Source organism: Epinephelus fuscoguttatus, linkage group LG16 (assembly GCF_011397635.1).
Source record: "Epinephelus fuscoguttatus linkage group LG16, E.fuscoguttatus.final_Chr_v1".
Taxonomy (NCBI): Eukaryota; Metazoa; Chordata; class Actinopteri; order Perciformes; family Serranidae; genus Epinephelus; species Epinephelus fuscoguttatus.
This window is the reverse complement of record NC_064767.1, coordinates 8395856-8419934: the sequence shown is the minus strand read 5'-3', so window position 1 is coordinate 8419934 and position 24079 is coordinate 8395856. Positions and strand designations below refer to the sequence as shown.

Below are 24079 nucleotides of genomic sequence, written 5' to 3'. Positions count from 1 at the left end.
ATAACACTTTTTTTTTTACATAATGAGATGAAAAACACCCAGATTAGAAAGATTATTAATGCTGCTCAGGATTGGACCACAGGGGGTAATTATAACTATTTCTGATTGGGGAATTTTTGCTTCAAAAATTACAATTTTTTTCTCTGTTGATTGACTGATGGACTCTAGACCAGGTATACCTGCTTGCTTTTCTGCGAGCCACTTTTGCAAAATGACAGGAGGCCAGGGGCCAGTGGCAGCAGCCCCGTACATGTATGCAGGGATGTCTCTAGAATTTTAGGGTATTAGCAGCTTAGCTAGGACATCTGGTGGGGCATGTGAGGGATAGGGCTGTCAACGAATATTCTAAATTTGAATTTAAATTCGAATTTGAAAAAAAATGGACCTTCGAATGTGAAAATTGATATTCGATTGTGGAGAAAAAAAAAAACACCACCGCAGCTGTCCTCTTTGCGAGTGGGCATTGGCCTGGGCCGCTGCACTGAACGCACTGCATAGGGCCACACTGCCCGCGGAGGTGCTGCGAAGCGCAGCGCACCGAAATTCTCGCACGAGCTGTTCACATCAGACGCGCATTTCTCCATTCTGGTCGACAAGCGGTTCTGCTCCCAGCTGTTGTCTCCATCACCCGGCTTGACACATTTGTTCGCGGCTCGCACAGAAAATAGACCAGAGCCGGCCACGGAACTGTGCGGTGCGGCGCAGCCGGTGTGGATGACACAATCGGTTAACCTGGGCGCCGAAAGGAAACTGGCTTTGCTTCTCGGTGCTTTGAGGCTCTTCGCAGAGATTCCGCGAGCGGTGTGGCCTGATGGGTCGGGGGGGGGGGGCGAGCGAGAGGTCCGCGGTCGTTTCTAACGTAATGTTATAGATAATTGTTTTGTGTTTTAATGTGTAGGTATGTTTTCAAAGATGTTTATGTTGAAATAAAAATACCTACACGTAGTTATGTTTCCTTGTATTAATACATATACAAGTATGTTTCCTTGTATTAGTTTGCCCTCTTGTGGACATAATGCGAAAAAAAAAAAAAAATTCGAATGGTTCGAACCTATGAGTTATTTTTAGAAGGAATATTCGAGTGTCATTTTTGAGCAATTTTGACAGCCCTGGTGAGGGATCCTCCACTGGCACTTTTTTGTAAAAACGAAAACAGCTGGATTTGATGCTTTTTTTGCACTCTGGCACATTATGTATACTAAAAGTACAAAAAACAATTCCCAGTTTTATTGTCAATTATAAAATGGTTGGGGGGCCACCCAGCACCCAAAGTTGAGTATCACTGCTCTAGCCTATTCAATTAGGTAATAAAATCCTTCTTGAGACCCTGCGTCCTCACTTGAGGATGTCACATTTTGGGGTTTTCTTGACCTTATACTTCATTCTGATTACCTTAGACCTGTTGTCCTAGTTTGTGGACACTTTAATATGCCACCTATTGGTAGTAAGAGCACAATACACTAACCCATGTAAAGACAAGATGGCAGCCATCTCTGCAAAGTCAGTATGCAGCCGATCCTGACACAAAAATCATCAAGGTTTGAAACTTGTTTATTTATGATAAGTAATGTTCGTAGTTTGATATTGAAACACATTTGCAACTTTAGCAACAGTAACAAGATAAGATGATGTTAATTAGGAAGAATTCATTTGAAGATATTAGGATTTTATTATCGTCTCGTTTGAGGACTTTGGGACTTAATTATTGTTGACGATGTTTAGTTTTTTTATACTTATTGCTCCTACTGGTTGCAAATATCTAGGAGAAATTTAATAAGCACACGAAACAAAAGTTGGGTCTCAGGAGGATATATCAGTGATTTGTATTTCTCTTAATGTTGGTGGATGTCTTCCCTGGTCGTTGTATAAAAAAAAGCTACCAGTAGCCTCTCAGGCAAAGGCCAAGACCCCAAAAATAACCTTTTCCACCTCGATGCCTTCCTCCTACTGCAGAGTGTTTCTGTTACTGCTGCCTTCTTCCCATGGTGTTAAACTCCCCCAGCTTTTGGGATCATAAAGAAGTATCCATACCCCCTTCTGCTATCTCCCCACAGGGGGAAGTCTAAAGGAAGTGAAGTTGTGGTCATATTTGTGATCATGTTGGTCTGAGTGAACTTTTCTAATCAAACGCAGTAAGGAGTCCTGGCAGGGACACACAGACTCTTTTCACAAAGCAGCGCAGTAACCTGATTTTAATGGTCTCTCTTAGCAGGGCAGCTAAGGTCTGATTAAGCTTCATTTAATGGCCCAACTTAACACACCCTGTAAGCCACACACACTGACTGAAGACAGTTTCTCTTAGCATGCAGAACATAATGCAGAACAGAGAACTCTTTGGTGAAAAAACACAGAAGAGGGATACACTGCGTGTCACTACAGTTTTGGTCGAGCTACTCTGATACCTTTCAGACCCCAGCACACACACACACACACACACACACACACACACACACACACACACACACACACAGGCATGCGCTGTTGTTTTTCATCCTAAATTTGAGAGCAGAAAACTCGGAGCAAGTCCTGTTCTCATAATAAGAAATTTAACTCGAGCTACAGCATGTTTCAAAATGTAAACACGCAACTTGTGTTCACAGTGAAATTTGATTTGGCTGAGAGCAGCCACAGGGTCAGAACAATTTAAACTTGAATGACAATATTTTGTAGACGAGGCATGCGTGAGAGGCTTCGCAGTGGAAACCAGAGAGCAATTTTCCACAGCTGTGCAAAGATGTATTTATAAATGCAAAGCAAGGGTCAGGACACCCTCATTAAAAGTAATGAAAGCTATTAGATTAGTTTGTGCATCACTGTATGGTATTAACTGAAATCATCTGGAAAGGGAGAAGAAGTATGTTCATCTGAACATATGTAGCCAAGCGGGAAGATGCAACAGTTCTTACTGGCACCATGAGGTAACAAGGCCTCTTAAGTCGGGTACACACTACACAAGAATCAAGCCAATTTTTGGGCCTAGTTCTTCCTTCCTTCCTGACAATTGACAGCAAAGCCCTGATTTTTTGATGGTTCTAAAGATCATGTTGCCAGATTTTCCTGTGGTGTGAGTCATGGTGACAATGTTTTCCACATCCCCTGATCTGCTCGGAAGTGCGTTTTGGCCACACCAGTTTCAAATCGCAAATATTTAACGTGTAGTGTTCGATCTGATGTCTTTTTTGAGGCAGAACCCCAGAGATTGCCTGGTATCTTAGCTTAAAAGAATTACGATCAATTATCAAAGTGGTTGGCATTCATTTTCTATTGATTGACTGATGGACTAAACTCTAGACCAGGGATACTTAACTTGCTTTGCTTGGAAGTCGCTTGAGAGGAAATGACAGGACGCCCGGGGCCAGGGGCTGCAGCAGACGAGGCATGCACCGCTTTTGGTTTTAAATATCGTCTTGCCAGATTTTCCTGTGGTGTGAGTCATGGTGAGAGTGTTTTTTACATCCCCTGATCTGTTCGGAAGTCCATCCTGGCCACACCAATTTTGAATTGCAAATATTCAACATGTTCAGTGTTGACAATCTGATATCTTGCTGTGAGGAACCCAGAAAATTGCCAGGATTTTAATGCAGTATGAAATGGAATTTAACTAAGAATTTACTCACCTCCAGCTCGTGTTGTAACAGCTCTTCCTTACAAAACAGCGAGCAACGTACTCCGGTAAATGGAGTCTGAAAAATTGTCCAGATATACTACGAGCATCAGCAACTTTCAGGAAGCCTATCAAGACCTGACTAAGCCAAAGGAACAGCCTGTTGTTACTCTGAAAATAGGCAGGAGGGCACGAAGCTTTTTAAAAAATTAATTGATTTAAAAACATGTTGCTTAGCTTGTTGGCTGACACACAAAGCTGGTGAGGACTTCTTCACTGAGGAACAACTGAAACAGTCTGATGTTTTCTTGTGTGTATCGTGTCCAGTTAGAAAGAGGTGTAACATGTACAGTCTATGTTCGCACCACCTCCATCTCCATGACTTAATCCATATTTCTTTCCTTGTTCTTTGTAAATTTTCTGCAAAAAGAGCTAGCTGCCACTATGTTTGCTTACTCTAAAGTCATGTTCTGTTGGTGTGGTGTTTGGGCCAAATCATTGCACTCCATAATTAGGAACAAAACTGGGTCTCTCACATTGTCCTCATCTGTTAAGATTAGAAAACTATATTTTGGGCCAGAGTTAATGGGTATCTGCATAGCGAGCAGGAAACTGGAGGCTTTTTAGCTTGTTAGCATGCTGATGTTAGCATTTATCTCAAAGCACCTCTGTGCCTAAGCACAGCCTCACAGAGCTGCTAATATGGCTGTGGACTCTTTGTCCTGTTTCTTTTTATACCTTCTAGTGTTTTCTTTCTCTTGGCTGAGTTGTGGCAGCGCACTGTGTCCATCTCTGGGGTCCAGTAGAGCAGAACTGGTGTCTGTCTCTGTCTAATTAGCATACTGCAGTGGAGGGATGAAAAATGTGGCCGGTTTGGGGTGGAAGAGGTGAGGGGTTTTGAGGATTGGGTGTCAGTCCAGGCTATAAATTGTTTAGAAATAGTAGAGAAGGAAAGAAGTACCAGCTTCCTACTGTTGTTTAATGGATCTAGAGGGCTGGAGGAATCAGTCTGAAAATCTTTGGCACTTCCAGTTCCCTTGTCTCGAAGCCAATGGGTTTTATTGAACAGGGTTTTGCTTAGATGCCTGAAATAAGGTCTGTGGTTAGTACAATCTTAACATCGCATTTTGTTAAACGACATAAAATATGTTAGTAAATCCCGTCAAAAATCTTGTAGCTTTTATGTGTTTTAAAAAAAGACGGTTGCTAACGAGTGGCTAGATAAGACTACAGAACATCATCACCCTGAACATGGTCGTACAGCCTTGTTGTGGTGGCCATGTTGAAGTCATGTGACCGCGGTGTAGTTTGTTTACAGCCTAACATTAGCTTTTTACTTTTTACGACTGCATTTAAGCTTCAAAAATCCTAAAAGTGGTGTTAATTTGTGATTATCTTCAAGAACAAAATGTGTAAGTATCATTAACTTGTGTTCGCCACAATAATCCAACTCCAAGGGAAATATCCCTTTGGGTTTTTGTCAAAGGAACCAGAGCGACATTACCTTGCGGGGTTGGCCCACAAAAAACATAAGTATTATATTTTGGGTTTCGCTACCATAATTGGTATCACCACCGTCTGAGCTTTCCCCTCATCATTTCCTCCGTCAGTATCCTCCTCATCGTGTTTACATCATGCTCTTGGCTTTTAGCAGGTGACATGAGCCTCAGCGTTGGCCCACTGACACCAGACTGACCTCTCACAGCAGAGGCACGTCTGACTGGAGCCACTTGTTGATGGAGGAAGCTGTGACAGGAGGGGAAATGATCAGTGTCAGAAACTCGCCTACCGCCTTTCTTGTCTCTCTGCACGCCTCCATCTGTCAGTCTTTCTCTGTTTCTGTTTCTCTGTCTCTCACTTTCTGTCTCATTGTGTCTCTGCTTCTGTGCTTGGTGATGCAGGGCGGGCCAGGTCACTGTGATTCAGGGCTGTAAGCTGGAGGAGGATTGGATCTATTTATAGTCCTGTCTGCTCTCTGGGCCACGCTGACCCGAAGTCTCTGTCTGTTTTTCTGTTTCTGTCAGTCTGTCATTTATTTATCTCATATCACTTGGTCTTCCTTTTATCCTTTCATACCCTCAGATAGGGAGACTTTACCCTCCAGTGTTTAACAAGCTCTACTTCACTGCGATTATCTTGCAGCAGTGTCTTCAAGATACTCACGCACATACTTGTCTCTATAAAAATGTTCCTCTAGTTGTCTTTCTTTTCTTGGCATGGGGTTATAAACTAGATTTTTCTAACCAAACAGTGACCCTGACAAGAGATGTAAGGTTGGGCAATGTAGAGAAAATTATACATCACAATACAATTTGACAAAGCACTGATATTGCGACTATATGTGACGGACACAGAACAGAAAAAAATGCAAATATAGCCAGGGGAAACGCAGAGCGGAGTGAATCTGGGGTTGGCTTCCACTTTCACTGGTAATAGGGTTTACAGGCAGTAATTCAAATGGCAATTCCTGCATAGTATACCTTTAATATTATTATCTAGCAAAAATGCCAAACATATGTTGGTTGTAGCTTCTAATATGTGAGGATCATCTGCCATTCTTTGTCTTATGCGATTTAATATTTGAGGTTTTTAGACTAGCAAGCAATCGGAAGACGTCACCTTTGGTTCTGGGAAGATGACGTCGCCATTTTGCTGATAACTTGCTTTATACGGTCAGACCATCAGCTTCAATGCATCCTCATTGAATCAGTGTTAATTGTCTGTCATTTGGGCAGACAGAATGTTTCGGCTCTGGTCGGAGACACACCCAGATTAATCGAGTGTGTTTGTTTCTGAGTGGACTCATGGAATCAGAGTGTCCAAAAGTGGTTTGTGTGTTTTTAGGTTGTGTTGTTTTGTGTGTGTGTGTGTGTGTGTGTGTGTGTGTGTATGACGTGAGGAAACAAAGCTAAGAGCCATGCTTTTAGTCGTGCTCACAGCGCTGCTTTCATTGACTTGTCTGGAAAGTCGCTAAAGGCTTCAAATGGAATCACTAGGTTATCTAATGGCTTTGCTCGAAAGGAAAAGATGTGTGAAACAACACCAACACACACACACTTACAGACTTGAAATGCACATAGATGCAGTCTAATACAATACACTACTTGAAGCGTACGCACATTTTGAGAAACAAAACTGCCAGACTCGGCTAATTTCATCCTTGTTGGTGAAGAGCCTTTAATGAAAACTTAATTGTATCCTTGGACATGATTAATTCCTTCTCTTGAAAAAGTACTCTTTTGATTTAATCTTGAACAACACAAATGTTGCAGTATTGTCGTAGATTACTGTATCTCATAGTCACCTGCATTGTGTTGACTCCAGTTACATCGGATTTTGTGAAAGTATCGTCGGGTTAGCTGTAAGTTGTAGTTTTGTACGACTACTTTGGAACAAAAGCAGCCGTGCACGAGTGGCTTCATGACAAAGTTCTTTAAAATGTAGAAGCTGTTCTGTGTGTGCCGGTGGTGTCTAATCAGTGACTCATCATGATAATATCCTGCTATGCTTACGGTGCAGGTTGCCAGGTCGGCTCCAATCAGCAGATGGAAAATCTGTACATGGCAACCGTGATCTTTTGTTGACTCTGCTCGGTCTGTGACAGTCGCTGAGGAGAGGGGACTTTGACGGAGCTGCAGACTGACGCGCTGACTATTTAAAAACTGGTAGAGGCAGTTATAACCTGTGACGTGCACACTGTAAATGACTGTTGTGCTACTACTGATAAAACACAGCAGTGTATCATTGATATAAAGTCTTATTTAATTGAAATACTTGGTGTATAGTCGGGCTTTTTTTCTGGGGGAAAAATTCTGGTTGACAGGAAGTTTGGTGCAACTTGAGGTGGAAGAATTCATGTGTGTTAGAAGTTACATAAACCCCAAATTTAGCAACAGAATCTGCAGACAGTGCAGAGCAAAAATGCCCACTTGTCAACAGAATTTTAAAACAAGTGGTTAAGGCTGGTTTTGGTCTTTGTGTTTACTCTCTGAAGTCAGTTAGTTGGCATTTATTGTAAAGCATTGTCTGTGTCTTTCCCTGCAGGCACAAGTTAATTGTTGCACATGGGGGGAGGGGCTATGGATCATTTTTCAAAGAGTGAATGTGGGCTGAAAGAAGCCATCCATCCATCCATCCACTGCTCCGGTCTGTTCAGAGCTTCTAGACGAGATAGTAATAAGGGGGAGGGTTGGAGGGATAAATGAATATGATGATGTGCCACGCCGTCACTCATCACTCAATCCAATTGGGCTAAGTGCTGTGTGTTGTGTTTTCGGAGCAGACACTATATCACTGCATGTCTCTGTAAAGCTTTAAAAGGGGTGTGTATGCTGTATATGGGTGGGGATGAGTTTGACTTTTTCACTATTTAATCCTACAAAGAAACTGAAAGAAAAGTTACTAAGAAACTTACACACCAGTTATGCCTTTATGTGTTTACCATTATAGCCCACTACAATGATAATGTGATGTAACATGGGAAAATTTGGCTGTTTTATCTAAAAATGGTTCAAAATTCTTTATTTGGTCTTTGTGAATACCTCACTTCTCAGTTTGTGTTTGGCATTTTGAGAGTGTGCGTAACACGCACCCTGTAGTCGCACTCGTCATAGCTTTCTATCAGTTTTTGGGATTCCTCTTTGTCACTAAGTCAAATCTACACTTAGTTTCCAGTTTATTAGGTACACCTAGCTAAAGCTAATGCAGTCTAATACAACAAAAAAATCCAAGCAATACATCCTCCCTTCATGAAGGTTATTATCAGTTTTTGTTGATCATTTTGGAGGTTGTAGTTTGTGGTGCTATTTAATGTATAACATTACACAATAAGGTATTTCTGTTACTTAGCTTACCCTCATTGATATAAATGAGGTTAGTGGTATAAGATGTAAGATTTGAAAGTTTCTAATCTAGACTTAAAAGAAGCCATTAGTTACAATATTAGTTGGATAAAACTGTCTTCAATTTTCTTTCGTTATTTATAGTTTTGTTTTATCTAGTAACCACTAAAGTTGGGTAATGTTAACATTTGAATTGAAGCCTATTCTGGTACCCAGCGGTACCTTTTTTCAGTACTTTACTTCCTCTGTAATAACAAAAATGCTCTTCTAGCAGTCACACTAGCTGTGCATTCCAATACCCATAACACCATAATATACAGTATGTCAGTAAAAGATTAGGTATACGTATATTAAATCCAGTATGCCATAAATACCAGGATGTTCTACTACATACGGTCCGATTTTGCAGTAAGCAAGCCACCTATTCTGGCTGTCCTGATTCCCAGTCCTCTGGGCAGCAGTCACAACGACTTTCAGAAGCCGCAATGATGGATGACAGTGCATTCAGGTGACTGATGACCAGTCGATTAGTAGTAAAAGGAATATCAATTGTTTAATCGAATAAAATAATCCTGAATATAACCAACAACAAAAGGACATAAGTATTAAATAACAATGACAGAGGAATGTAAAGCCTATGTTATGTTAATGCACTATGTGATGTTTAGGTTTGATGATGGACTTGCCCTTTGTGCTGATTTTATAAAAGAACATATTTTTGTGTAACAGACTGCTATTTTTAACGGTGTTACCTTCTGTATTTGACACTGATCAGCTTCTGTTAAGCTGCAGTCAATTTCTCTTGTTTCTATTCTCTTCTATACAATTTGTCCCTTTGAAGCGTGCGCTGATTCTCTCATCTCGCCATTGAAACTCCTCAGTCAGTTTCTAGTGTTTCTAAGCAGCAAGCTGCCAAGACTGTCTGCCATCACAAGCATAATAAAGCCGTCATCTCAGGCCAGCATTGAAAAATAGTCCTATTTTCGCAGGCTGATCCAACTTCTAAGAATACAAGCAGCCAAAATAGCCCATTATGGCTCTGAGAAGAAGGTTGTGGAATGTCTGCAGAATGCTTTGATTTCTTATCCTCTGAGTACACTGGTCAGATTAAAGCTTCACTGTGTGTGTGTGTGTGTGTGTGTGTGTGTGTGTGTGTGTGTGGTCTAAACAAAAGCATGGATATTGAACTGAACAGGATAGGCCTATACATGTCTGCTTACAGAGACATGCAGGATAAAAGCTGCAGCTGATTGGCTTAGCCCTGTGGGGTCAGAGGGTTGAGGTCACATTTGGGCTAGTGTTTCAATCCCTCCCTGTGTTTTCCTGCAGGAGCTTGTTTGTGGTGAAAGATTTAATAGGAAATCAATGCACAAACCTTTACGCCGCTAGTCATCTCTCAGCTAATTGACATCTCCTGTCAGTGTCTGAGTCTCTCATAGCTTACTTCTTACTAAAGAGAGATCGCTGGTGTTGGTTGTATGGTGCTGCCACTGCTGTGCCAAGTAAAATACAGAAGTGTAATTTAATTGTCATACATTTTAAACCCTTTGTATATCTATATTTATGTGGTTCATCTTTGTCACAGTTTCACATGTTCCTCTGCCTCTAACGGCCCCTCAGTGTTTGCTGTGTAGGAAGGAAGTATTTCCTATTCTCTTTTCCTGCCTGTGTTTTTCCAGCCAGCCGGGGGATTGGAACAAACTGAAGCCTCCTCTAACCTTTGTGTTACCTCCACCCTATTAGCTGACTTCATTGATTACATGTAACTCCATTAGTTTCTTCTCCTGGTTGGTGTCTAAGTGTGGGATTTCTGGTTTTACCATTACTGCTGCTTAATGTACACCTCCAAGGGGACTGATGGCTTTGCCACCAGAGCAGCTAATGATTAGGAAACAGTGTGTTGACTTCCATTTGCATTATACTCTGTGTTTAGGCTTTATTAGCTGCAACCAGCAGCTCTATAGGTCGCACTGGTGGTCGGTTGATTGATAGGTCCACAAAGATTTCCACAGCCTTTGGCAGCTGCAGTTTTTGCCCTAGAAGGCTGAAATTTGGCATGGAGGTCAAATGTGTGTGTGTGTGTGTGTGTGATGGAGAGATGTTCTGATACTATTTTTTCCTTCCTTCTATCAATGCTGAAACCTTAACTTGCATACCAGCAGATATCAAGCACCAATCTGCTGCCATTCAAAAATAATTGAAAAAATAAACAGATGTATACTGCTAACCCATCTTCATTATAAGAAGCCAAATAAAATGAATGAAAATTGAATAACAACCATTATATGTTATATATTATCTTATACACCCTGGGCTCTGTGCCTTACAATACTATTCAAGTGTGCAAAGGATAATCTACACATAATTTGTTACACTGAGGAGGAAATCATTATTCATTATTTTGGTTGCTGCTCAAACAGCATCTGCTGATACTAGGATGGCGTGAATGTTAAGCTGAGCTCTGACCAATGATTCGCGAACTATTTTAGAACGTTGCGGAGAAAAGTTGCAGCAGTGTGAACTGGCCATCTGAGCTCATCTCAAGCCAGCTGATGGTGTCACCTGCAACTCCGCTGGTCAAATTGCTGGCGGATGGTTTTAGAACATGAAGCACGTCACCTGTTTCTACAGCCAATCAGCTTGTAGTGAAATCAACTGGTCAAGTTAAGCCTAGTTCACATTACGCCATTTTTGCCCTGATTTTGCGTCGCAGAGACTATCGTAATCTTTTGAGTGTTCATACCTGGCGACGTGTGTTTCTGTCATCGAGAGTCTCGCCAACTGTGTTACGACCTGTGTGTGCACACCACAAGATTTCTCCACCGAGCCCTCGCCCTCAGAGCCCCAGATAACGGGGTGACGTCACCAAACTTGGAGACGACACATCGTAAAGGCATGGATATTCTTCCCAGTGTTGAATCAGATCTGCCTCCAGGGCCTGGGTCCAAACACTACACGCTCCCCGTGATCGTGTGGACGCCGCCATTGTTGTTGCTTGCCGGTTGGTCAGTGTTGCCCGATCTTGGGAGAAAACAAGCAACCAGAGCTATGGAAACAAGCCCAAAAGAAACGACTATCATGCGTTTAAATAACTTATTAGATGGATATATATAGAGGAAGGTGACATTTAGAGAGCAAGCCCAAGTAAGTAACTCCACTTTAGAAACAAGCCCAAAGTCACAGCTAATAAGCGGACCTGGCAACCCTGCGGCTTGTCCTCCTCACATTTCTTCCATCCTCCTGCGTGCCGACGTGGGACGTATCCTGCCTCTCATTGGCTGATGCTCTTTGTCAGTTGTGTCAGACTTATCCAGTTTTCTAGCATGCCAGATATCCAGCCCCAGTCGCAGACGAGGGGGCGACTTGCTCGTAAGCTTGTTCACACATGAGGACTCGTCATGGCTCTCAAGATCCTCTGCGACGTCAAAATCGCGGTGAAAATCATGTAATGTGAACTAGGCTTTAAAATGACCGCAGACGGCATGTTTGCTTGCTGCAGCAGGTGCTCTGTTCCCACCCAGCCTCCTTATTCACAGTGTGCTGCTGTCGGACGGTGTGTCACTGCTGCTGCTCGCTTGACTGATTAATTTGTGCTGGTTATTTACCCAATACCCGATCCAACATTTTAGGCAGTATCGGAGGCATTTCCAATACTGGTATGGGTATTGTAACATTACTAGTGTGAAGTTGTGTATTTGTGTTCATGCCAGTTACTGTAGCTGATGATGGTGACAGAGAGTGGTCTGTGACAAAAAAGGCACGTAACATTCGCTGACAACAGCTGATTAACTGCCAGCACACACACACATGCACACACACAGTCATACACATGAACATTGTGTCATGTCATTTCTCGTAACTCATAAACCAGTTGTCATAGTGAGGCATCATAGAGCAAGTGACGAGTATTCATGAGGTTGTGTGTGTGACTGCATTAACATGTGGATGCATGCAGGTGTATGTAGTCGCAGCTATTGCAGATCTGCACTTGTGTCATCAACTCTTCTAGTCCATCAACAACCCTAACTCCAGTTTGCTGACTCACCAGGGTTGAACTTGGTCACCGTAGTTGCTTTCTTCTGACAAGTTTTAACAAGTGTCATCTCATCTCTTCTCTTTTTTCAGCTGCGTCTCTCATTTCCAAAAAGTCATCTGAATAAAAAGCAAATCAGCGCTGGTGTGCATCAGCTACTGTTACGAGAATATATTCTAGGACATGATAAGATTGGATAATTACTCGAGCACTGGTAACTGACACATCGTGGCATTTCATTGCTGCTTTCCGTCATAAATGATGTTTGTGCTTTCTTAACAGTATAATTGGTACATGTGCTGACATTTTAAAAATCAAACAATGGGTCGATTTAAGGAAAAAATAATCAGCAGATTACTGTATGCTCAGATCATCACTAGTGGCAAAACTAATAGATATCTACACACCATGACCTTGCATTGGGTGGTGGGATTAGGGATGTCCACTGTCTCCCCCCCTCTTTCCTGCACACACACGCACACCAAAAAGTCAAATGCACACAGGCATTTACACCCACATAAGCAGCCCATCTGTCCCCTGAGACCAGCAGCTGGTGGGTGACGGGAATGTCCGGTATGACCTTGACCTCTGACACCCTGCAGCAGGAGATGCCATCCACTGTATCTATGTGGTGTATCTGTCCTGCAACCAATCTGCCTGTCCTAAACATGCAGCTGCACACACACACACACACACACACACACACACACACACACACACACACACACACACACACACACACACACACACACACACGGACATCCTCGCCATTAGAATCATTAACTGGACACTGATTATATTAAGGCTGGACCCACAAGACTAATTTCACTAAGTGCAAAAAGCTTGTGCTGGAGGTTTTGTTTGTGTGTGTGTGTGTTTGTGTGTGTCTGTCCACTTGTGCAGACTCATATTAGTTGACAGCCACTGACTGTTTTGGCCTCTTAGCTCGTCTGGCTCGCTGTACCTTTTTGACATCCTGTCTCTGCCGTCCCCTCCAGCTCAAGTCGATTTGATGTTGGTCGTAAAAATGGCAGGTTTTAGAGGAAAACTATTGTTCTGAGCGGAGTAGGAGGAGCAGAAGATGCTGGAGAGAAAGGGGTAAAGTGTGTGTTTATGTGTTGCAGCGGCACAGTTGAAAGAAAATGTTTAATCAATTCACATAGTCGCTGGTGCAGGCGTTTCTGAAATCCTTCCAAACAAGATATCAAGTTTTAATGGTAGCAAAGATCTTTGCTTTAGAAAAACCAAACAAATTATATATTATTTATTAGCACTACATCTGTTAAAGAGCTATGTAGAAGGAGCTGTTTCCAGAATGCCATGTTGCAGAAGTGCTATTGAAAAACATGAACTGCAGTCAGATTTAGTTTATGTTAATGCCTTCATGTTGACTTTGTGTGTTCCTTTGTGTCCACTCTCTCAGTGGGTTTCCAAGAATTGTTTTTCCTCTGATATTTTGGTCACTGTCTCTCACGCATCGGACAAAACCAAGTGTCTCGCTTCTCTTTCTGATACTGATACTGTGACCTTACCGTTTCCTCTGTCTCTTTCCTCTCCTCAGATCACCAGAAACTGGAGCGGGAGGCAAGAATCTGTCGTCTGCTGAAACATCCAAACATAGGTGAGTCATTTTCGAGAGCCGAGCGGATTAGTGGCGCGGCTGTGTTAATACAGAACATCGGGAATAAGATTTTAAGAAGTATGAATTAAGTCACTGCAACAGTTTTCCTTTTAAATATTTTTTCCTTTACTGCTGACCTTAATAAAACCCAATATGTAGAGAAGTACTGAAGTGATAACCCTTGATTTCAGAGGCTGACTAATAGGCTGATATAATAATGATAGTTTGGAACAGGAAAAAGATGATAGACGATAAATCATCTGTTTTATGCATCATTTTCTGTAGCAGTCAGTCTTCAAAGTCACGTTTAGAAGCATTTCCCATAAAAGTAGGAAAATTCATGAAGTATCAAGCTGATAAAACAATGTTAAGTGTGTTTTTTTGATCAATAAAGAAAGCTTGTGATCTCCAGTTTCAGTAGTGCTGTAACACAGCAGTTCCCAACTGGTGGGTCATGGTCCAAAAGTGGGTCGCGGGTGACTCACATGTCAAGTTTGTAAAAAAACAAACTTTTTTTTTTTTTTTTTTTTTTTAAAAGTACAGTGAGTTTCAGGGCTGCCCCCGACTAAGAATTTTCTTAGGCAACCAATAGTCGTCATTTAGGACCGCATATTTACGATGTTATTATTAAATGATATATTGTGGTGGTTTGAGTTGAAGGTGTGAGAAAGAATAGTATCAGTAACATTGTTAACACTGTGCTACATTACAGAGAAATACAAAACCGTACTAATGAACCTTCATTAATATAGGCCTATATTTTATCTACAAGTGCACGTCACACACTGAGCGAGCCGCCTGTTAATGACGCTGTGGGCTAATGGGCATGTAGCTACTTCCATGTTTCAGATGATATGTCATGTTTGTAGTCGACCAATGAAGATGAGTTTACATATCACCTTGGGTTCGTCCTTCACCTTCTCAAAATGATCCCACACTTTGGATTTCCTGCCCGACATGTTATTAACTAGCCTGTGGAATAACCGCAGGTACCAGCCCTGGAAATTAACCTGACTCCTGTCTGACTGCTGAGCGTGGACACTTCCTGTGTCTGTCCTTTCAAAGTAAATTCCCACATGGTCCAGTCATATAGGTTTTGATTTATTTTTGACAAGTTGCAGCTCCTAATAGAGTTTATTTATTAATTAATTTTTTTCTACAACAAAGCGACCAGTGAACTCTTGCCGACTAATGACCTTTCTGGTTGACTGATGTTTGGTCGAACATTAGGGGGCAGCCCTAGTGAATTTCCAGCACAGAGTTTTTATTTTAAAGTGCCGTTTCCTGCTGTAGAGTGAGTGAACAATGGACAGCTACTTAACAGAGACAGCAAACTAGCTTAAGGATATGGCCGAACGCAAGTATGACACTGAATGTATTAAACTGTGTGGACCTTGAAGTGATGACTAAGGAGAAATCTGGACTCCGTGACTGGACCAGTTGGGAACCACTGCTGTAACACATAACTCATGGAGATAATCAAGGTACTTAAAACCATCAGAGCCTGATTGCCACAATTTATGTCAAAACTCTCACTCCTTGTTGTCTGAGACATAACTTGGTCAAATCTAAACAGACCAACGGGATACTCATATTTTAGGATTCGGTGCGAGTTATACTTTTTGGGCATATCATAAAATGTCCATTATAAATTAAAGTGCGAGAAAAAAAGAACTACAACGCTATTTATAAATCCAGAACTTACCTGAGAATCATCATGTTTTGAAGCTTGCTTCAGCATCAAAGTAATCCAGTGATAGTTGTCCTGACATCCATGGGTACACTGCAGACAGGAACTGATAATAGCTAATTCGGCTAATTTAATGGTGCCAATTTGCCAAAATGTCTCTGTAGCAGAAGATCATTAGGTAGGAACATCACTGTAAATGTCTGTGAATGTCATAAATCTGTGTTAAGTTCAAGTCTCATACATTATTATGGGATTTACCTAGTGCGTCTAACACTTGGGTTTCAAGACATCTTTTACTACCAAAGTGTGTGTGTGTGTGTGTGTGTGTGTGTGTGTGTGTGTGTGTGTGTGTGTAAAACCCAGACAATAGGCCCTGTCCCCTGGAGAAAGGAAGTAAATGGCAAAGTATCTTTGTGGCAGAACTGCCAAGTGTCTTATCATACAGTAGTGTGCCGCCCAGTGCAAGCTATACTCACACTCACATAGACATACACTAACACACTAACACACACACACACACACACACACACACACACACACACGCAGGATATGATAACAGCATAATAGGTATGGTTTCATTCATTCTCCCTTTCTTCTTCGTCCCACCTGATTCCTGCTTCATCGTCGTCCTATTCTTCCTTTCTTTTCCTCCCTCAGCTGCTCCTTTCTTATCCTGTTCTCAAGAGGAGAGCTTGTCAAGTTTCCTTTTCTCTAAATGTAAGCCACCTGAAGCAAGAGGAAATAATATCCAACATATGCAGGCCTAATTTAAAGCACCGAAGCACCTTCACCCACCTTGACGCAAGCATGTTTTTAAATCTACCTGTGCATATCCAGTTAAAACTGCTGGAATCCAGAGGTGCTGGTTCAAGAAAGCTGATGGTCAAAGTTGTATTAAGCTTTCACCACTCTGTGTACAGTGATATTTCCTGCCTGCTTTTGTGCTTCTTTAACAGAGAAAGAACCTGAAAGGAAATTACCAGTATCACATTAATTATAAATGATTAAAATATGGCAACTACTCTGTCAACTTTGTCATCCAAAAGCCGATTCCTGGTTGCCAACAAGCCAGGTGGCCCTCAGGCTTTTAGAAACCTACAGTCAAGCCCTGGAGTGGATCATTTCAGATGAGCAGGGAAAAACTCTGCCGCTGAAAACCTGGTATCCTCTGAGCATCGTGTATCACTTGACCTTGTGCGTGTTTGTTATGGTTGTGAATGAATATACTACAATGACGTTGTGCTGATTTGTGTTAAGTGCGGTTCTTGTGCTTTGTTCCCACTGGCCGGTGATCAATGATGCATTGATCGTCTGCCAAGTCGACGATAAGGAATCATTAAAAGCTTACAAAATGTAGGGTTTTCCTCAATAAAAGCTGCATTTAAACAATTGATACAGGCTTTTTTTGCAACACAACCTGATTAAGTTTGTTTATTAAAGTAAACATCAAACTAAATGATTTGATTCATAAATAACAGCACAAAATAATACTGCTACTTCATTAAATTCCATTACAGACTTACATAAATTAGATCAGAGTAAACAACACAAAAGGACTTTAATATCAAACCTTAAACACATCATCAAGGTAAAAAGCACCTTTTACTTTGCCTTTCCTGTCTCGTGTAAATACACTCTGATCATGGTTGCTTATGTGATGATGTATGCTGCAGGTATCAAGTAACTGAATCTGATATCTGGGGGAGTGATAAATAATGTTGTGCCAACTTTGCACTTTGTCCTCTTAAATATTCTTTAACAGGCACATAAAATAACAGATTATTTTATAGGCAGTGTTGGGCAAGTTACTTGAAAACTCAGTACACGTTAGTCATGGAAAAAGTAGTAACTAAGCATTACTCATTGGCAAAATAAGGCTGTCAAATGATTGATACTAAAATATTTTTTAGATACCATGTGTTTAAAACTATACAATCTTAGTTAATTATCTAATCAATGGTAACAAAAGTACTGAAGCTACTCTATAGAAAACAGATCTATCAGCTTTCAAGTGAAGCAACGGAGTAAAACAGAAATCATACGAAAAGCATAAAGAATGTGTAGGCTTACAACTTAAGGAAAACATTTAAGAATAGTCATAATACTGTTAATTGACAATCTACCAAAAATCAAAAACAATCCTATTTTGTATGCAGAGGACTCTTCTAAGCCTCTGTGTCAGCGATAGCCATATCTGGAGGCATAGTGTTTTCAGGTTGTCTGCCTTTTCTACATCTGTATGTTTGGCTGTCCCATTCTTGTGAATGCTATATCTCAAGAACGCCTTAAGAGACTATCTTTAAATTTGGCACAAACTACTACGACTAAATGAAGAACTGAGTAGATTTTGGTGGTCATAGGTCAAAGGTCTCATTCTTGTGAATACGATATATCAAGAAAACCTTGAGGGAGTTTTTTTCAAATTTGGCACAAACGTACCCTTGGACACAACCATGAACTGATTATTCGGTGGGTAAAGGTCAAGGTCAGTGTGACCTTGCATCCATCTCATTCTCATGAACATGATATCTCACAAACACCCTAAATTTGAACTTCAAATTTGGCACAAACTTTCACGTGGACTAAAGAATGAGCTGATTAGAATTTGGTGGTCAGAGGTTGAAGGTCACTGTGACCTCACAAAACATGTTTTGGTCATAACTCTTACAAAGCTTTACACAAATGTCTAATAACTTAAACTGATGAAGCAATGACATTTTTTTTATCCAAAAGGTCAAAGGTCATCATAATGTTCTGCATCAAACACTTTTCTGGCCATTATACAGTGTCATATCTCAAGAACAGAAGGGGAGACATTTGGTCTGATATGGAATTGGTGACACTGATCTTGTGTGTCCACTTTGAAACTGTACTGATTGTATAGATTGTCTGTGCTGCTGGGGGGAGATGTGTGTGAAGCAACACAGACATGGATGTAAACTGTAAGAGAAACTTGACTGGTACATGGAGGCAAACAGCCATGGGGCAGTGATCTTGTTTATGTTTTTGCTGTGGCATCAAAAATGGTATCGAGTCGTGGCTCCCAACTGGTCCAGCCATAGGATCCAAATTTTTTCTTAGTCATTCATTCAAGGTCCACACAGTTTTAATACATTCAGCATCATACTTGTGTCTGGCCAAGCAGTCCAGCTAGTTTGCTGTCTCTGTCAGGTTCCTGTCTGTTAGTCTCTTATTCTGCAGCAGAAAATGGCACTTCAAAATAAAAGCTCTGCACCAAAAATTCTCTGCACTTCAAATGAAAGTGTGTTTTTCACAAACTTGACATGTTTGCAAGACACGGTCTCGTGGTCTGTTCAGAATGGACCCGCGACCCACTTTTGAACCGCAACCCACCACTGGTATAGAGTCTTTATTTTATTAATACTAGTACTGTACTGAAGTTTAAAATTCTAGTATCAAGACATTACAGCAAAATTGATGCATTAAATTACTCACTACTACATCAGAAGTGTCTTTTAAACAACTGTAAATCCTCCACACCCACATGTCACATCTTTTGTATTTGACACATGCAGAAACAGAAAGCCAGACATTGTGGTTTAACGAACGTGCATTTACTGAACTTCCAGTGGCTAGCTTAGCCTCGTTGACTGCACACCGCTCGACAGACCCTCAACCTCAGAAGTGTGGTTACAGTACACATCCTTTTAACTCTAAAGGCGAGCACTTGTTGGACCAGACTTTACACTGAATACACAGAGATCAAACTGATCAATATGCTGCCCTTTAACCTCTGGTAAAAAGCTGATCCCCACATATCAAAGTATCGGAGCGTTACTGGGATTGGGAACTGTAATGTCACTACGAATTACTGGGAAAAAAATCACATTACTATAACACATTACTGCCAAACGCTGGTATAAAGCACAGTAATTTTACCACCCCTGCACCTCACACACACAGTCACATACACACACAGAGAAGATTCCCTCAAGGTAATGGTACACGGAGAGTTTCCATATCGTCACCTCACTTAATAAACTCATTTCTAATTGAAGTCTCTCTCTGTTTCTTCTTCCCTCACTAGTACGACTCCATGACAGCATCTCGGAGGAAGGCTTCCATTACCTTGTCTTTGACCTGTAAGTAAATCACATTAACACACACACACACACACACACACACACACACACGGCTCAGGTTTAAACCGGGGTATTGCTCCAGGATGAATTGCCTCACCTAAGCAACAAGTAAGTTGACAGTTTTATTTTCCATGACTGTCACCGTGTAGAGCAGTACAGTATATCAGGTTTTCCACCGAGCTGTCGTGATGGAACAGTTCAGTTTATCCTTAAATCAAGCCCTGTTTTAATATTAAACACATAAAGATGTTTAATGACGAGTTTGTGAGTGCAGAATGCAGCTTCACCACAGTAATCTGTCACCATATTTCTAACATACATAATGTAAACTGCACTCCCTGCTCACCATGTTTACCCCATAAATAAAGATGATGGAAAGAACTGAGAGGGTCAAGCTTACATCTTCATGCTGTGAATTGTATCAGAGTAAAATATGAGAGAAAACCTGAAGTCTTTTCACATCCTCTCTTGTAAAAGCACTCTGTTTTTGCCACTTGTGAAACATGGGTAACATTCTCTAATGGAAATGTGAGGACTTTCCCATGAAATGGTGCTGCTGTGTAGGTTTCGAGTCAAGCTCTAGTTTAAGGTGAAACAGTCAGTCAGTTTTATATCTGAATAAACCAGCCGTGCAAGTCAGTCTTGTAGAGGCTTGTATTATCAGCAGCCAGTCAAGTGGCCTCTTAAAGCAACAGCCAGAGCACGTTATGCATTTACACAGAACGTTAAGGATCTATGAGGATGTGTTGTCACTAACAGCAATATAAATCAACGTGTTTCCTCAAAAATAAAAGAAACAAACAAGCCTCTTTTGTCTCTGCAGCGTCACTGGAGGAGAGCTGTTCGAGGACATCGTTGCTAGAGAGTATTACAGCGAGGCAGATGCCAGGTATGTCACCATGCTAATGCGTGAACATGTTATGTATAGAGAATTTCACGTGTCACTAGTCAATTTTCCTGCATGTTTTTGGAGGCTGCCAAAGAAGTGAAGTTGGGTTGCAAAAGCACAAAATGTTTTTTTGATTTGAATCTGTGTTAATGTACTTTGTGCTTTAGCAGCAGAAGCATTGCTTGGTGTTTCTGTGAGGTTGTTTTCAGTACACAGTACACACTTTATTTTTGACTGTGTGACTCAGGCCTTTTTAAATTTAATTCCATTAATAAATAATGACAAAGCTGTCCTAAGTTTTGAAACATTATTTATGGTTTTTTTGTCAGAAGTTGCAGTTGTTTTTTGCAGTGCAGCACATTACCTGCCTGGAGTGTGCAGACTAATGGTCGAGCAGACAGTTCGTTTTTTGACTTAAACGTCACAATACAATAGAATAACTATACAAAACGTTAAAGATACAAATCTATAAACACATTCATAAAATAAAATTAGCCAACATCAAAGTCATGCTCCAGCACTTTCAGCCAAGTATGCAACATGATTAAGACTTTCTTGTCTGTTGTGCCTGTGAACAGTGAAATAAGATCTTCATGGACAGATTTTACCTGGATCTCATGAGTCTGAGGACATAATGACGCATGTATGCCAGTGTCATGTGAAAAGGTGTACGACTTCGTCTTCCTTGTCCAATATGCATCCTGTGGCGATGACAGAACTTTGAAGTTATTCTCAGGTGATGAATATAGGGTCTTCTGTTTGTACACAGCAGACTGACAGTCAATTCAGGGTTAACTTCACCTCCTATAGTGCTGATACTATCTGTCACCTCCATCTCTTGCACAAGGTGAGACACGTTTTTTCTTGACGTTTCTTTTGTCAATCTTGAGTTCAAAACCCAAAGAATGTTGGTGCATATGGAGCCGATGCTTGATCTTAAGGAGGGATTAGGCCTGTTTGTCTCTTACTGAAGCCTTTACTGATGGAAGCCCTGTCTCTAATTAACAGTTCAAATTGGCAGAGCAAAGCTTTTACCCTGGCTATGTAAATGGTGTTGATTGATTTTAGAGACATCTTAAGTCAAGCCTCGTGTCCATACGAAACGGCAGAAGAGAACTCAGATGTAAACACTTCATTTTTTACACCAATAGGTATCATATATACAGGTGGACAAAGTAAAAGCATGCAGGTTCTTTTGACTATCTACCAAAATTTAACTTCATCAGTTTAACTATCAGGGCGGACCTGAAAGACAGGCCAAACATGCGATTATATACATGCAAAATACCACAAAGCTCATGCATTTAAAAACTAGTAATCCAACACGATTAATTTTGCATTAATATTATTATTATTATTAATAATTCTCAGGACATTTAAACTCTATAAAGTTAGTGGTAGTTGTGTGAGTCCATGGCGCTCATCTCAGCAGTTATATAACAGTTAGTTCCGGCCAAGCACTGGGACTTTTTACTATGCGTGGATCAATCCGCTTTCCAGGTGTTCTCAGCCGTTAAGGACGTTCACCGTTAATGAACCCACTTAACGGATCGTCGTAACGAACTTTCCCTACAACAAGGAATATATTTCAACAAATATGCCGTTAAATAATGAATAATCGTGAGAAAAGGAGGAGGGGACGGCCGGAATGCTCATACGACACCTGATGAGGACGCAACGTAAGTTACTGATTCGGCTGTTAACACATCGGCATCTCGCGTATGCCACCAAAGCGACTGTCAGCATTCTTACTGCTGTCGCAAAATATATAGAAACACACAGATGTAACGTTAACCTACATGATACATTAGCCATTAGACCATTAGCTTGTTTGTGCTAATGTGTAGAGCTAGCTTACCCAAAATAGCATGCTGATGTGCCGGAGTGTTGCTTGGCAACAGTCCTATGGCAAGCCGTTTTAACATTTCATCACTAAGTCCGACTATCCGGAATTACCATTATAGATATCTATAACGTCATTTTGACTAGTAGTAATGTCATTGTGACTAGTATGAATTTTAATTTAAGATATCTGTAACTTCATTCTGACTAGTCAAAACTGAATTACAGATATCTATGACGTCATTCTGACTAGTCAAAACTACAGTTACAGATATCTGTAATTCAGTTTTGACTAGTAAGATTCAAACTATTTTTGCCATTCATGTGTATGGGGTTTGTCATTATAGATATCTACAATTACATTATGACTATCTATAATTCCAGTTTGAGATATCTACAATGCCATTTTGACTAGTCATAATTCAGTTGTAGATATCTACAACGCCATTTTGACTAGTCATAATTCAGTTGTAGATATCTACAACGTCATTTTGACTAGTCATAATTCAGTTGTAGATATCTACAACGTCATTTTGACTAGTCATAATTCAGTTGTAGATATCTACAACGTCATTTTGACTAGTCATAATTCAGTTACAGATATCTACAACGTCATTTTGACTAGTCATAATTCAGTTGCGGATATCTATAACGTCATTTTGACTAGTCATAATTCAGTTACAGATATCTGCAACGTCATTTTGACTAGTCATAATTTGAATTCAGGATATCTACAACTTCATTCTGACTATCTGAAACTCAATTCAAGATATCTAGAAAGGACCATGTAGATATCTTCAATTGATGATAATTAAAGATATCTTGAACTTGAATTATGACTAGTCAAAATTAAATTGTAGATATCTCAAACTGGAATTACAGATATCCACAATTCAGTTGCAGATATCCGCAATAACAATTGCATATATCCACAACTACATTGGAGATATCTATAATGACAAACCCCATACACATGAATGGCAAAAATAGTTTGAATCTTACTAGTCAAAACTGAATTACAGATATCTTGAGTCAGAGTTTTGACTAGGCAAAATTATGTTGCAGATATCAGTAATGAATATCCAGTCTAACGATTAAATGTTAAAACGGCTTGCCATAACAGTCCAGTCGCAGTACTATTTGTGTTGGCGGAGCCAAATAAATCATGAAATACGTTACATATACAAACCATAACCTGCTGTCGCTTTCTACTGTTATTAAATGGCATTTGTAGATATGTTGTATTAAAGTAATATCATACTCAAGGTCGTGCTGTTGTACTTATATTGGCACGGCCGTGTTTATTTTTGGCACAAGACCGTGACTCAATCACAGCTGTGATGCTGTTGAGTGCAACAGCACTAACGTTACCTCCAGTTTGATACTGGTTAATTCAGCACTAGTGAAACTGGGACAGTTTGACCACAGATAGGCCAGCAAATTTTTGAACATGTCA

At 40.7% G+C, this 24079-nt stretch overlaps 1 protein-coding gene across 28 annotated transcripts in view; it reads left to right on the top strand.

The window, feature by feature from the left end:
* Positions 1 to 24079, top strand: part of camk2g2 (calcium/calmodulin-dependent protein kinase (CaM kinase) II gamma 2) — a 95254-nt gene that overhangs the window by 29859 nt on the left and 41316 nt on the right. For all 28 annotated transcript variants that reach the window (XM_049601360.1, XM_049601357.1, XM_049601351.1 and 25 more), the window contains exons 3-5: positions 14040 to 14099; positions 19838 to 19892; positions 20716 to 20781. In XM_049601360.1, coding sequence (XP_049457317.1) covers positions 14040 to 14099; positions 19838 to 19892; positions 20716 to 20781 — 181 coding nt within the window. The remainder of the gene's footprint in view (positions 1 to 14039; positions 14100 to 19837; positions 19893 to 20715; positions 20782 to 24079) is intronic.